We start from the raw sequence: 16523 nt of genomic DNA, 5'->3' as shown, positions 1-16523 counted from the left end.
GGAAGCTCATTCATTCATTTTCTTTTTGGCTTAGTCTCTTTATTAATCCGGGGTCACCACAGCTGAATGAACCGGCAACTAATCCAGCACGTTTTTTTGCAGTGGATGCCCTTCCAGCCGCTCTACTGACAGACGCTGGCGGTTGTGGTCTTTATCCTCCTTGTTAGAGTAACTGATTCCCATGCAAAGAATCACTGGTTCGATCCCAGGTCAGACCGGGTTGGGTGCAGTAAGACCTTTGGGTTACACATGGGGGCTCATCCGAGATAGGAGTGAGGTTTAAGGGGGTGAGTGTAAAGGAGGCCATCTAGCAAAGTGCTAGCAAACTCACTCCTCTGATGTCAAGAGGTACTTGGAACCGACTCCCATGCAAAGCATTGACCAAGAAAAGACCAGTGGGTTAAAATTATCTACATTCGCTGAGAAATGTTTGTTTTCAAAATGGGGTGTATTTATGTGGACCACTGTATATGTCATATTGATCAGTACTAAACATTTAAATATGCAAACCACCCAAAAATGAAACTAGATGGTCATTTACTCACTGTTTTTAAAAAAATGTATGCATATATGTATTTATTTTTGTTTTTAATTGTTGACTTCTATAAGTAATTTACACGATGCAGTTAAAAGTCAGTCATGGCCATAAAATCTACACGTAGAAACTCACAGCGTCTATCATCTTTGTTTGATTAAAATTTGTACATTTAGACGTATTATAGTGTAAAACATTCCATAAGGTTCCTAAAAAATAATACTTTTACACTTTTTAAATTATTTCAATTGAGCATTAAACAGACAGGCTTTTTGTTGTAATCTCTCTAAGATTTAATTGAAAATATTCAGAAAACAATTAAATGAAAAAATAAGAGGAAAAATAAACAGAATTCCATGTTTCCTTCATTAATTGCATTTTATGAATGAGTAAAGACCAGGTTTCATTTTTGGGTAAACCATGCCCTTTAATTGCATCAATTCATAACAGTAAATCCCTAACATAATTTACAGTGACGTGTTGGTCGGTTGTTTCTAAAATGTGTGCTTGTTTTGCATTTTAGGGTCTGTGGGTGGAATTCAAGATGATGCGACAAAATAACACTCTCACCCCTTTCATGCTTTAGTTCAACAACTACAGATGTAAATGGGTAATAATAGTCATATACTGAACCTCACATAATGTATATAAATGTCTGCAGGCAGTTACTTTCTGTTATGTAATTTTAAAGAGAACGCTCTATTCCTGCAGATCTCATTATGATCCACTAGAGGGCGCCTTTCTTTCTTTCTTTCTTTCTTTCTTTGTCAGATTAGTTGCATCCTTCATTTGGTCACTGTGTTTATATTTCTTGTAACCTTTACATTTATCTAAAATAAGAGTATAAGAGGGACTTTTTTGTTGTTGGCTAATACACTTCTATGCAACAAACCACTAATGTTTATCCTGTAGATAAAAAGTTCAGGTTATTATTAATCTGCCAATTAAAGAATGGTCAAGCTGTAATTGTCAAACTGTTTACAATTGGGTGCTTCCTTTGATTAATGTCTTAACATAAGTAACACAGAACTGTAAACTAGCTTTTTACTAACTGGCGAAAATCAGCAGGACACAAACTGCGTTTTTGGTTTGTAGCGAGTAGATCAATAGTAGACGGGTCAATATTGACACAGGTGCGTTCTGCACCCTGGAATGAGTGTTTCCTTTCTCCTACAGTACGCTTCCCATTGTAAATATCAGTCAGTCCATGAGCATTTATGTTCTTCTATTTTTTCGGAAACTGTGTTTAGCCATGTTTTACAGCTTTTGTTATTTGCATGTGTGCTCCAGCAGTTGTAAACAGACAAAAGGTCACATTACAACACGTCTCATTCGGTCAGATTTAGGTTGGATTTTGAAAGTAAATGTCAGTGTGTTTATAACTATTAAATGTATTTAGAGGAGGAAAATGATCAGTACTTCATTACAAATAAAACTTACACTGTAAAAAAAAATTGCAGCCTTATATTGTTTAGTTGAATCAAATGAACTTTTTCAAATCATCTAAACTTATAGCAATTAAACTGACTAGAATATTAGGCTACATTAAACTTTGTATAATGTAGCTGAAGCCTGATTAACTTATTAAAATAAAGTTAAAGCATCATAAAAATGTCAAAAAATGTTTAGAGTGTGTATTCAAATCTAAAATATTTGTCATTTTTATTTAGACCCTTGTTGTTCTGTTGTCCTGCACTTCACTTTATTTTCTAATAGAGCCCAATTGAGTAAACTTGTTGATTTCTCTTTTATAATTTCACTTTTTAAAATGATTGTAATATTAGTTCTCTGATTTAATCAGTGGATGGATATTATCGGCTGGTACTCTCTGTTCTTTCAGCTTGTACTTTCGTGAAGGTGATTATCTTGTAAAGAGATTTTTCTCTGGGGTCAGTCTGACTTCAGTATGAACATTTTAGATTATTAAAAAAAAAATGAAAAACGAAAGAGTGTTTTTTTACTCATCAAAAGTCAGAGTGTAAAAACAGAGTGAAATTTGTCCTGGTGTTTTTTTTTTAGACATTAAATTTGGTATTTAAAGTGTTTGGCAAAACATCTCATATTCATCTTAAATTTAGCTTAGTTTTAGTATTAAGTACCATATTTGCATTATAAAGTGCTTTTTCAAGTCTTTTTAGTATTGAGATAATTAGCGTTAAAGTTTTTGCATTCATACACTGTAAAAATGCTGGGCTCCACACAATTACTTCATATTGTCTCACTTCAGGTTGATTAAGTTAACTTAATCGCTTTTAAAAATTTAAGTATAGACTGAACATTAAGTTGTCCCAAAAAAAAAAAACACAAAAGAATTGTGTTGTTTCAACTTATTTTAAATAGTTTGAAAAAGTTGCAAAATATTGTGTGTGTGTGTGTGTCTGTGTATTGCAAGATTAATATGGGGATCAAGTTTTTCCAAGATACCAAAATATACACAACAAAATAAATTAATTAGTAAATAATCCATTTTGAGAAATGTCACCTTATAATACCAAACAACAATTTTAACATGATTTTTTTAATAATGAAAAAAAACCTTGCCATTTTGCCATTTAATTTTCCTAAAATTATAATTATCTTTATCATGAATAGGATGTAATAAGCTTCTGAGTGTTTCTGTGGAATATCAGATGACTGTTCCTGCTCTGTGTGTTTGCTGAGGGCTCCAGAGAGCTGCTCCTCCCTGACTCTTAAATACTGCGGTTAACAGATAGTACTTCTTTTTGAATGGTCCAGCAGGAGGGCAGATTTTTGTTCTTTGTGTGATGGAAATATTGTAAAACATCTTTCTGAACTTTATTGGAACTTATTGCAATATGTATTTACACTGCTCAAATGATGTTTTTTTTTATATAGGTAAATGTAAAAATATCAGACTTTTTGTATTATTTTAAAAATATTTCCCACGTGATGTTAATTTAATTGTTTTCTTGCTTCTTTTGATTTGCCTGGAATAAAAGCAGTAAAAAAAGCTGCAACTAATTTTAAGCTCAATATTATTTAGCCACCTTAAGAAATTATAATGTTTTTGTTTTTCTAAAGAACAAACCACTCTTGTCCAATGACTTTTAAGTGTTTAAATTGCAGTTTAAGCTGAATACTAGTGTCTCGGAAAATAACTAGTAAATATTACAAAATAACTAATATAAAAAATTACTTGTAAAATATTATAATACTGCCATAATAGCAAAGACAAAAAAGATAGTTATTAGACATTCCTCCGGTTGCACAGACAATGCTTAAGGCTAGTCTTAGATTAAATTGCATGTTTGAGCTGTTTTAACTGAAAATAACTTGCAGTTAGATACCTTAAAATACCTTAGTGGCATTGTTCTGTCTCTAGAAATCACACCAATAATGTGTTTGTCTGTTTTTTTTTACAGCATCTTTATAAAAGTGGCTTTAATAGGATAATTTAAATAAGTTCTAGTCCTGAAAAACTTAAGAAAAATCCTGAGAAACTGTACCAATAATTATTAAAACTATTGTTTATAAATGTGTTGAAACTATCTTTATTAATCAGAACTTGGAGGGCGACACGGCAAGAAGGTCGCTGGATCGAACCTCGGCTCAGTTGGCGTTTCTGTATGGAGTTTGCATGTTCTCCCTGTGTTCGCGTGGGTTTCCTCCTAGGTGCTCCTCTTTCCCCCACAGTCCAAAGACATTTGGGACAGGTGAATTGGGTTGGCTAAATTGCTAAAGTGTGTGTGTGTGGATGTTTCCCAGAGATGGGTTGCGGCTGGAAGGGCATCCGCTGCATAAAAACGTGCTGGATAAGTTGTCGGTTCATTCCGCTGTGGCGATGAAAATGAATGAATGAATGAATCAGAACTTGGAAAATAATTGAAAAAAACGTAAATTTCACAGGAGGGCTAATAATATTGACTAAATATTGTGTTATACAATTAAAAATATACATTTTTTAAATATATATCTCTTTTAAACAATCTCTCAAAACATACTCTGCAAAAAAAATCACTTACTTAAAGTTTTTGTCTTAATTTCTAATCCAAATATCTAAAACTTCTTAATCAAGAAACAGTTAATAGACAAGACAAAAATGTGTCTTGTTTTTAGAAATAAAAAGTCAAAATTAAATTTTTTTTTTCATAAAGTAATGGAGGAAGTAATAAATAATATTAAAATAAGAATATTTTGCTTGTTATGTTGGCAGATTACTTGGCTTGTTTACTTACTCACTTAATTTTGACTCATTGCTGAAAACAAGACTATCTTTTTTTACTTGTCTAGAAAATTCTTCTTGATTTAGAAATTTGTAGATATTTGGACTAAAAACAAGACAAAAACTAAATAAGAAATACATTTTTGTAGTAATGGGAAGTTCGGATCATTTTACTGACTCGGATCTGAACGAGATGAACAAATCTTTTTTTTTTGAGTCATTTCGTTCATTTGGTTCAATTTGCCAAAATATTATTAAAATGTTACGAATTGCTTCCAAACACATCTACAACTAGCCTAAAAGGTTGATCAAACAACAAATCAGTCACAATTATAATACTATAAGAAAGATAAAATAATAATTCAATGTTTACCTGCTCTTTTGTCTATGAAGGTATTTTTATCTCTTTGCTCAGCTCACCTCTCCATGTCTTCAAATGTCAGTGATTCGTTCACGTTACACTGACAGTCACATATAATCTTAACCAATGTACACAGTCTGAGCCGATAGGAGCTTTTTAGTCGAAGTCTAGTTTTAGTCTAGTCTTATAGCCTAATTAGTTCACCTTTCAAGTCTGCTGGTTCTTGAGTCGTTCGTTCATCACGTGACAGAATGACTCAAACCCGTGGACTCGAGAGATGAATGGTTCAATTCTTTTTCCGGCTCTAATCGCATAATATTGGCCCATGATAAACGAATGACTCAGACCCAATAGAGGACTCGAGAGATGAACGGATCAATTCTTTTTCCGGCTCTGAACGCATATGACTGGCTTCTGCCTTTCCGCGATAAACGACTCCAAAGATTTAAAAAGGAGCGATACCACCTGCACAAATGTGCGCACGTGCGGATAAACAAATCACTCCCTGAGAGGACTCGTAGTTTCTGGGTCATATTGAAGATTCGTTTAAAATGAACGAATCGTTCATGAAGGACCCATCACAAATTTTTTGCAATGTATATTTTGCTGCTATCAAAGATAATGCTCTAATTTAAAATAAAACATCTTCAAAGGGTGACAGAGCATGCATAATATCAGAGTACCATTAACAAAAGTTAATGGTACTCTGATGGTACTTAATGGCACTCAGTTAATGGTACTTGATGTTGGCCCATAGTGTCACATTACTGTCGTCCAGAGTAAAGGACATCAGCTTTAATCCGCAGTGAAAGTTGAAAGGACAGTGATTTGCAGGTGTGCCTACATCTTTAAACTGTGTGTAATTCATCAACACAGAGGTCATGTTTTGGGCTAAACAGTGGACACGTGATGCACACACCCCATATGCATCCATCTGATATGCTGCTCTTTGTTTATGTGTATACAACGAGGAGGAGTTTTCTTTTAAGGTTATAGGAAAGACAGAAAGGTCTTTTGATAGTAGCCCACCTGAGGAGCCTCATCCAACATCTACAGCCATCAGTTCCTCTGCAAAGGTAAGATCGGGATCAGGATTTTACTAGATCGGGTTGAACATGATGCGGAAATAATTAAATGAATGTCCTTTGGTGTTATTGATTAAACTTGACTTTGAGGAAGATTTTCATTAATGTTTGATTTGCCACTGATCAAATGTATAATCCAAGATCTGAGGTGTTTGAATAAAGTTAGTAATTATAAGATAATGATCATGTTTGAGAAACAATCAGGTTGAAAGATCAAGGTCATTTGATGTGGGGTCATTTTGAGAGTTTTGGTTAATAAAAGACCTGTAAATTATTTATTGTAAGGTTTACAGTTCACATGTTTGACATTTTTGTTTCATTTTACTTTAGCTAAATTACACTAGAATACATAAAACACTTTTTACTGTCAGCTATTTGCTAAGAAATAATGTTTTTTATTTAGTTGAATTATATTACTTAAAAAAGACTATACATTTCTATTTAAACAAACTTATTTCAATCTCAAATGAAAAACAAAACAAAGAGTAAAATGAGCTCAAACTTAAAACTAAAATTAAAATATAAAACCCGTATACACATTTACTCTAGATAAACTAAAATGTTTGTTTTACCAAAAACACATATTACAAAGACTTCCAAATTGAAATGAATACAGAAAATAAAAAAATTGTATCTTATTTATTAATTAATTTTATAATAATGTTTGATTCATTGTTGATGAAATACATAATCATAAAAGGTCAAGGTCATTTGATATGGTTATTATGGGCATGAACAAAATATTTATTGAAAGGCTTAACTACAGTTCACAAAAAAAGTGTTCAAATTCAGTAAAATGAGTTAAAATTAAAAGGAAAATAAAATGTAAAACCCATATAGACATTAACATGAACTAATTTATTTATTTTTTTTTACCAAAAACACAAAATTACAAAAACAGTCAATTTGAATTGACTAATTGAATACAGAAAATAATCTAAAGCATTCAAAATATAAACAATTGTATTCTCATTTATTCATGAAGATCATAGTTAATGTTTGATTCATTGGTTGAAGAAATACATAATCATGAAAGGTCAAGGTCATTTGATACAGGATAATTTTAAGAATTGTTGTATAGAAAGATACATAAATACATTAAAATATACACATAAAAGTACATAAAAGACCTAATAAATTATACAACTTATAATTTTTCCTGGAAGGATTCATTTAAGCGACAATTTACAGTTAACTAAAATTAAAAGGTAAATATCATGCAGGTATATTTAGTAAAAAGAACCAAAACTACAACTAAAATTTCTAGATGGCATATATACACACACATTTAATAACTAAATATTAAAAAATAAAAAATAAAAATTACAAAACCTTTTAAATTAAAATCACTACAAAAAATATCAAACACTCCAAATATAGACAAAACATAGAAATGTAATTACTATATATATATATATATATATATATATATATATATATATATATATATATATATATATATATATATATATATTAATATATATATATAATAAAACAATAATTAATACATGAAAAAACACTCGATTTAAAATGACAAGAGCTACCCAATCATTTAAAACTCCCCCAGAGTTGAACAGTGTATTTTACACTACGTAATCCATTCAGCCAATCTTCGGGTCTGTAGGAGCACATTTAGCCTAGCTTAGCATAAATAATTGAATCAGATTAGACCATTAGCATCTCATTTAAAAATTAAAAAAATTCTATATTTTTCAATATTATTGCATCTGCTGCAACAATTTTCCTTAAATTTTATGCCAGAATAAGGGTATAGTTCCTAGACATTTCAGCCTAGAAAATAGCAACTTTTCATTTATTGCTGGTATTAGTGCACAATGCACTGTAACTACAAAAGCAACAAGCTTTAAATAGCAACAAATATCTAAACTTTCTCTTTTTTTACATTTTTATTAAGATTCGAATAGTCTAATCAGATTCAATGATCTTTGCGAAGCTAAGCTAAAAGTGCTTTCATTCAGAAACTGGCTAAACGGATTTTAAAAAATGGTAAAATGAAACTCTTTAACTCTAGGAGAGATGTACAATGAGTCTTTTTTCTTATCGATTGTCCCTTTAACACACAATTTTAATCATTTTAGTCTGGCTTTTTAATTTCAAAAGATGAATTTAGGCAATAAACGGCACTGGGGTCACGTGTGGTCAGTGCGAGGAAGAAAGTGCTGAGCTAGAGATCAGAGATGACTCAAGACCTAGAGGAGGTGGGGCAGCAAACTTTCCAAAACACCTCCAGGCATTCACGGGTACACCAGCAGTGTCCTAGGACGTGCTGCGTCCCGACTGCTTCGACCCGTCATTCTGTGTTTACTTTCAAAACACCAGCACTGTTTTCTCTCAGCGGCACCTACAGCTGGAGTTTCTTAACAAACATTCCTTGTTTCACTGCGGGCCTGAAGATGGGAACGGGGCGGATAATCATCTTAATTACATGTGCTGTAGACAACACTCACATTATGCTGTATTATACTAATAGAGGATTTGAAGATAAAACAGTTTATTGTACTTTATTTGATTAAAAAAATATATAAAAATATGTTATGTGGATGTTTACCAGTACTGGGTTGCAGCTGGGAGGGCATCCACTGCATAAAACATACGCTGGAATAGTTGCCGGTTCATTCTGCTGTGGCTACCCCTGATAAATAAGGGACTAAGCCAAAGGAAAATGAATAAATGAATGTATGGTGGACATTTCCCAGTACTGGGTTGCATCAGAAAGGGCATCCGCTGTGTAAAACATATGCTGGATAAGTTGGCAGTTCATTCCACTGTGGCGACCCCTGATGAATAAAGGAACAAAGCCGAAGGAAAATGAATGATTAAATGAATGTTATGAGGATATTTCCCAGTAATGGGTTGTGGCTGAAAGTGCATCTGCTGCATAAAACATATGCTGGAATAGTTGGCGGTTCATACCAATGTGGCGACCCCTGATAAATAAAGGGACTAATCCAAAGGAAAATGAATGAATGAATGTTATGTGGACATTTCCCAGTCCTGGGTTGCGGCTGGAAGGGCATTCACTGCATAAAACATATGTCGGAATAGTTGGCGGTTCATTCCGCTGGGGTGACCTGTGATAAATAAAGACTAAGCTGAAGAAAAATAAATAAATGAATACTATGTAGACATTTCCAAGTACTGGATTGCGACTGGAAGGGCATCCTTTGCATAAAACAAATGCTGAAATAGTTGGTGGTTCATTTTGCTGTGGCGAGCCCCAATTAAGGGGCCGATCACACCGAACGCACATTTACGTTCCAAAAACACAAGGCACACCTCACTGCCTTTTTGTTGACAAGAAAAAAGGAGCGTTTTTATTTCGCTAGGCAATGACTGGATTAGCTGGGTATTGTTCGAGAGTGTTGCTGTTGATACTAATATTTTCTATAACGCTTCATTCATATGGGGCTTCAGCGTATACGCTTGACTGAAGGCGTGTCTGAAGTTGGGGCTAACGCGGTCGTCATAGCAGCGTCAGCTAATGAAATTCAGTCAGCAATAGGCCACTGTCTAGCTGGTGTATTTGCATACAGTGATCTGATTTGTGGACACTTCCGTCGGGCGTGAGGCTTTATTTAAACCAAAATTACCCAAAATTAAAACTAAAACCATTCTTATTAATACAATAAATATAAAAAATATTAATAATAATTTTCATATGAGTTTAAAAAAGTTAACCAGTAGCCAAGGATTTATTTTCTTGATAGCACATGTATTAAAACAGCAATAAAAAAACAGTAATAAAACTAAAATGAATAAAAAAAAACATATGTAAACATATGTCAAGAGTTCAGATGCAAAAACTTCCAAATTCCATCTGAAATTCTCCTAAAATGAGTGTTTTTCTCAGCCTCCTGTGTTTATCTTCAAGTATTTCACTTTAAAGGCAATGAAAATAACTTATTTGTCACTATAAAAGTAACATTTCTGAGCCTACATGAGTCGGGGGAAAATGCTAATTTTAGAAGAAAAAAAATAAAACTTTTCATGTACACATTATACTTTAAAGTAATACAAATCTGAAGTTAAAAATATTTACTAACATTTAAAAGTTTTAGTAGTGTATGTGTCATTTTAAGCTGTGAAAGGGTATCATTTACAAGAAGAGAACATTTTATTCTTTCTTGACATTACTTTGTGATTAAGAAATTTACTTGCGTTTCTGAGCTAAACTGTTTCTTTATAAATTTCCTCACTCATTCTGTACATGAATTACTTTTACTATTGATTACAATGTATTGATTTATTTTTTGGCGAGGCAGTGGCGCAGTAGGTAGTGCTGTCGCCTCACAGCAAGAAGGTCGCTGAGTCGCTGGTTCGAACCTTGGCTCAGCTGGCGTTTCTGTGTGGAGTTTGCATGTTCTCCCTGCCTTTGCGTGGGTTTCCTCCGGGTGCTCCGGTTTCCCCCCACAGTCCAAAGACATGCGGTACAGGTGTATTGGGTAGGCTAAATTGTCCTTAGTGTATGAGTGTGAATGTGTGTGTGGATGTTTCCCAGAGATAGGTTGCGGCTGGAAGGGCATCCGCTGCGTAAAAACTTGCTGGATAAGTTGGCGGTTCATTCCGCTGTGGCGACCCCGGATTAATAAAGGGACTAAGCCGACAAGAAAATGAATAAATGAATGAATGAATGATTTATTTATTAATTTTTTCTTAATAAAATGCTGACAGTTCTTTTGCATATAATGTGTGGCGACAGGAGCTGCTAATCTCCAAAATTATGTTTAAATCATAACAGTGTAATTTATATCCTCATTCACATATAATCTACCACTTCAAATAGACCAAATAATTTATATTCACAGTTTAAAAGAACTGAATCAGTTTTCCGAGTCATTTGAATCCTAAATCTGAGTCATTTGATGTAAATCATCTGTTTTGTTCAAAAGAAATGATGGTTGGCACTGAATATTAATGCAGTCATGATTGTACCGAATTAAACTACAAGTAAACATTGAGAAAGTTTTAAAAATCACTTTTAATTTTTTGTGAATCACTTCTAAAAGATTATTGTAGGGTGTTTCTGGTCAATTTGAAGATCCAGTCCCTATTGCTTTGAAATGAGAGCATGAGTAAATGACACACATTTCCTGTGTTTGTCCTTGTGTAGGAGGGGTAAAATGAGCCAGCTCACAGAACTAGTTCTCCTAACAGGTAAGTCAGGATTATTTGTGTATACAGTAAAGGTCACAGACAGATCTGACCTTGAGCCTGAAGGTCAAACTTTCAATTAGGGCTTTTCAGCCACTTTTACAGTAGATTGGGACTTTCTGACTTGAAGATACATAAACATGTATATATATATATATATATATATATATATATATATATATATATATATATATATATATATATATATATATATATATATATAGTATTTTTTAATTAATCATTCTTAAATTATATGATTAGTAAAATATTGCATTGTACTTATTTATTATACAGAACATATGACATCCTTGTTTGAAAATTAAAGTTTAAAGTTTTTAAAACAAGACTTCATTTTACTCAGAGTATAAACTGTCATGTTAAATGTTGTGATGTTATGTTACGTTATGTAAAATGTTATGTTAATTTTACATGTTATACGTTATGTTAATGTTATGTTATATGTTATGTTAAATGTTATATGTTATGTTGTTATGTTAAATGTTATGTTAAGTTAATGTTATGTTAATGTTATGTTGTTATGTTAAATCTTATATGTTATGTTAAATGTTATATGTTATGTTATGTGTTATGTTATGTGTACTGTTATATGGTATGTCATGTTGTCGTGTCATTTTGTCTCTGTGTTAACACATCTTTATTGTCATCTGCAGTCTTCTTGGCACTGTTCAGTCGAGCAGAAGCAAGTAAGTCAGAAGTAGTTTTTTTTTTATAAATTGCTATTAACTCTGGTATTATTTTCTATTTTGTAATTATTTTTGTATTCAATAAAACGAGAAAACATAAAAACAATTGCTCTCTATACTATGGCACTGTAATGGATTGTGAAACATACATCAAATTTGATTACAGTTTTGATTTTCACAGCCTAATTTGACCTGCGTATTTATATTTCTTTCCTCTTTACATTTTTTTCAATTTGTTTATTAATATTTATAGTGAAATCAGTGCAAACTATTGATGTAAAACATTTACTGTTTTTTTGTGTGATTATTTTATTACGCTACATACAAAGCATGTTCGTTTTATTCACAACATAATCGTAACTTAATTTTGAATGTAATTATTAAGCATTATTAGTCGTATGCATTGGGAACTGGCATCATTTTGTTAATAACCTTTCTCCTCTTTTTTGGTTTTGCAGATCCTTTTGTTTACAGTAAGTATCCTGATGCTCATGACTTCTAAATATAATACAAAACATAAATTTGGTCAAAGATGAAATGTGTTTTTGAAGCATGGAAACAATAAAAGTGTGATAATACAACAACAAATATTGAAATTTAGAATATGTGCTGTTCTTCACAGCAAATATAATGACTATCATACATAATTTATGAAAGAAACTCGCTAAAATGTCATTAAATGTAACAGCAGTTTATAAATGTTTTCCATCAAGACAATTTTAATAATTTAAAATATAATCAAAATTAAGATGATCACTTTAAAGACTTAAACACACTGTAAACACACTGTAAAATGATCTGTAATTGAATAGTTTCTGTATTTGGAGGTTCATAAGTGCTTGCCATTTATTTACGGTTGTGAATTTTATTATGGAACCTGCTCTGTCAACTTTTGGTGTTGAAAATTCAATTCTACAGTTAAACAATGGGACTTTTAAGACTTTTTAGTATTTTAAAATAATATAATGTATAAGAACTAATACATGGAGAAATAAGTATGTAAATAATAAGAAAATGTAGCTTTTTAGATTAATAGTAGCTGAATTGTATGTTGATAAAAGTAATGGACTTAAGATCGATCCCTGAGGTACACCTGTCTTGACGTTGCATATCTGCTGTTTTTTTTTTTTTTTTTTGTATTTTTTAGACTATGAGGCGCTGAGGATCGGGGGTTTGGTCTTCACATGTGTGCTTGTAGCAGGAGCTGTTACAGCTCTGTGTTGTAAGTAGATCTCAAATTGTGCACATGTATTTTCCATTTATCAAAAACCACCTGTTTTTACATCATATGCTCACAGAAAGAGTAACAGATTGCTCTCTTCACAGGGGGGCAGTGCAAACCAAAAAGAAAGTAGGTCACCTGAGCTGTCGGTCACACTCGTGCTTTTAAATCGCAGTAAAATGATGTACATTTCAAGATCACAACATTTTTGGGGAATTTTTGGTGGTGTTTTTGAAAATATGCATCTTATTTGACAGGCATGATGATGACGCAAGCAAAATCTAATGATTATGATCTGGAACTTCATCAGCTGAAAACTTTCCGCTGGAGTTGTGATCGAGTATAAGACACTTTTTTTTCTGGTCTATAATCTACAGGTGGCTTTCTAGCTCCACTTTTCCCCCTTGTAATTTGTTATGTAGAATTTCCATTGTTTTAACCAAGTAATTTTTACATTAATCACAGATCCTGCCCATAAATGCTGAGCTCTCTTATTTTGAATTTGTAGATTCATTCTATAAATAAGTTAAGCAAATCTCTTCAAGTGACACTTTAATAAATATTCTCAGTGATGGGGATGCAAAGCTACATTTCATTTGTAAGATATTGTTACCTTGGGGTTTAAACGCTGTACAACATGAAAAAAAAATAAAAATGGCAACCTAAAAGTGGTAGTTATCTTGTTTATTTAGGTCAAAACTTCTATTTAATATCACTAAAACATTCATCAACTTAGATCAAGTTTTATTGGTTGGATTATATACTAGGGATGTAACGGTATCAGAATTTCACCGTACGATAATACCTCGATATGAATGGCACGGTACGGTATTTATTGAATAATTTACAGGACAAACAAATCTAATGAAAAGACTCGAAAAAGGTGCCAAAAGTGTTTATTTACCTTAGCACTGAACATATCAATGACATACAAATTAGCCATCTATCTGTAAGTTTCGAAACAGGAACTTCAATTTTTCAATTTTAATAACAAAAAACTATTAAACCATATAAAAAAAAATAAAGTTTCAATTAAGTATTGTTGAAAACTCATCACATTCAACATTTAATCACGCACTCACTTAGATAGAGATGTGTTTTTAAAGGAAAATTATCATACAACTATAATCTGGTAAAAGCTGGGATCTCTGGGCATGTCCCCTGCAACAGAAAAAAAACCCTCTCATTTGGGACTGAGGTTTCTGGGACAGAGAGATATGATTTAGCCAAGGTTGACAGCAGTGGGTAACATTGTGCATTGTCTTTCTACCATTTGAGAGGACAAGCCATGAGTGAGATAGAGGTCTCTTTGCGGTACAATTCAATGTCTTCATCAATCTAACAAGTGCGCTGTGTTCTGCAGTCCCCATGACTGTTTTTAGTCGTATTCCCCGACTTATATTTCACCACAGTCTGGCAGTGCCTGCATATTGTTTTCTTCTTTGTCTGTCACCTTTTCTCCTTTTTTGTATCTTTTTAGAAAGAAACCGAAACACTTCCACACATCCAAATTAAAACTTTAAATTGGATCATTTCCAGCTCTTTTTCTTCCCCGCTACTAGCAGCACACTCCATTTCCGCATTACTGGATAGTAACAACAGACCGCAAAGGATGATGGCCACGCCTAGGCTGATGGGAATTGTAGTTCCCGCTACCTCCCGTTCACTTCATTCGCCTAAGCAAATTTTTCTCAGAAATATAGTTTTATTGAGTCATGCGCCTACGGTAATATTGAAAAAAATTACTATTGCACTATGATGGTATTTACAATATTGTTACATCCCTATTAGATACCGTACTTCAAGTCAAAAAACACAGATTGTTTTTGCAGCTTGAGTCATAATATTATTTTATTTATTTTTAATATTAATATTAGTGATTATAATAAGATTTTAATATTATATTTATAATATTTTAAAATATATTTTATTTTTCAGATAACTTTCAACACAATTCATGGACTGGCATGTTTTGTCTATGGAGGCAAATTATAATGTTGTTTCTCACACAAAACAGACACAAAACATTTTAAAATATTTAGAAGTAGTCGGCTATACAGCAATTGTTAAAATATGATATAAAATAACATTATTGAAATAATCAGTTAAATTTAAGCATTTTGTATCAAGACAATTTTTACAACAAATAATAATTAGAAAAGAAAAGCAACACCTCACTCAAAACATGTCAAAAATGGGAGTAGATTTGATGTCAAAATGACATTAAAATGAAAGCTGACACTGGCGTCAGAAAACATGTCCTGTAATTGAATTTTGATGCCAATGCTGGATAACAATGCTGTTTTCACATTTAGGTACTTTACATGCATTGTAAAGATACAAAATCCAGTGTAAATTTGGAATTGAAGCATTCAGATGAATAAAACTTTACTGTGTTGTTATTTTGTGGCCAAAAAGGTATCAATGTGTGGAAGTCAAATGGATACACCAAGGCTTTAGCATAAAACCGATTTGCATTTTTTTTTTTTTTTAGTAGATGTTTTTAGATGTTGTTTATATATTAACCCCTAACTACCCCACCAAGAAAAAAAATGTTTGAATTGCATTTCTTAACACCTAACGTCACTAGTTACCACACTCAATGCATTTTTTTTCCCCAACACATCCCATAATTTCTAAAATATCAGCCACAACCAAATGGTAGATATGTCAGTTTCTGGTAAAAGTCCTGGACTTAATACATATACTATGAAAAATCTGAAAATATGAAGTGTTAGACCAATTTATTTTAAAAACAATATTCAAAATAAAAAAAATAATATTAAATCACCTTTATTTTTTTCCAAGTATGCCATAAACTATTTCAGATTCTCATTTAACATGCTTTCTTGTTTGTTTTACACAATAAAACCAAAATCAAGTGTTGCAGTGCAGCAGGATTATGATTGATTGTGTTTTTGTAAACCATCAATGCAGTTAAAACAGTCAATCTTTAAATTACTTTAACAGTCATTAGTTAAAACAGTAAAACATGATCAACCTTTTGGTAAAGGGGCAGTCAAAAGGTTAAGGTGCATGTTAAGTAAAAAAAATGCCCCTTCGAAATCTATTTCCAGATGCAACTATCACCCCTCAACAGAACTGTTCATTTCTGACCCTGGGCTGTACTTTTACAAACTCGGGTCAAATCAATGTGTCCACCCACTAGCATAAAAAATTCAGAGCAAGCGTGCATGACAAACAAAAAAATGATCAGAGCTGCTCCTCCAGAGAAAAGATCCTTCATTCAAAACTCAACCC

At 32.4% G+C, this 16523-nt stretch overlaps 1 protein-coding gene across 2 annotated transcripts; it reads left to right on the top strand.

Moving 5' to 3' along the window:
- The first annotated feature begins 6095 nt into the window (after positions 1 to 6095).
- fxyd11 (FXYD domain containing ion transport regulator 11) lies at positions 6096 to 13930 on the top strand. 2 transcript variants are annotated; one of them, NM_001282018.1, is made up of 7 exons: positions 6096 to 6155; positions 11296 to 11339; positions 12008 to 12040; positions 12499 to 12513; positions 13188 to 13262; positions 13367 to 13391; positions 13520 to 13930. In NM_001282018.1, the coding sequence occupies exons 2-7, from the start codon at positions 11306 to 11308 to the stop codon at positions 13545 to 13547; spliced, it is 210 nt and encodes a 69-aa protein (NP_001268947.1). In that variant the 5' UTR covers positions 6096 to 6155; positions 11296 to 11305; the 3' UTR covers positions 13548 to 13930. The 2 variants fall into 2 exon arrangements, with proteins under 2 accessions (NP_001268947.1, NP_001268949.1); NM_001282020.1 differs by having other exon boundaries at positions 13367 to 13930.
- The last annotated feature ends 2593 nt before the right edge of the window (positions 13931 to 16523 follow it).

This window comes from Danio rerio, chromosome 16, assembly GCF_049306965.1.
Source record: "Danio rerio strain Tuebingen ecotype United States chromosome 16, GRCz12tu, whole genome shotgun sequence".
Classification (NCBI taxonomy): domain Eukaryota; kingdom Metazoa; phylum Chordata; class Actinopteri; order Cypriniformes; family Danionidae; genus Danio; species Danio rerio.
This window is presented reverse-complemented; position numbering and strand designations above follow the sequence as displayed.

Excerpts from the sequence above, each read along its gene's own strand:
- fxyd11 (NM_001282018.1), top strand. The coding sequence starts at position 11,306 with ATGAGCCAGCTCACAGAACTAGTTCTCCTAACAG. Across the intron at positions 11,340-12,007 it reads AGAACTAGTTCTCCTAACAG|TCTTCTTGGCACTGTTCAGT; the intron begins GTAAGTCAGGAT and ends TGTCATCTGCAG. Across the intron at positions 13,392-13,519 it reads CAGTGCAAACCAAAAAGAAA|GCATGATGATGACGCAAGCA; the intron begins GTAGGTCACCTG and ends CTTATTTGACAG.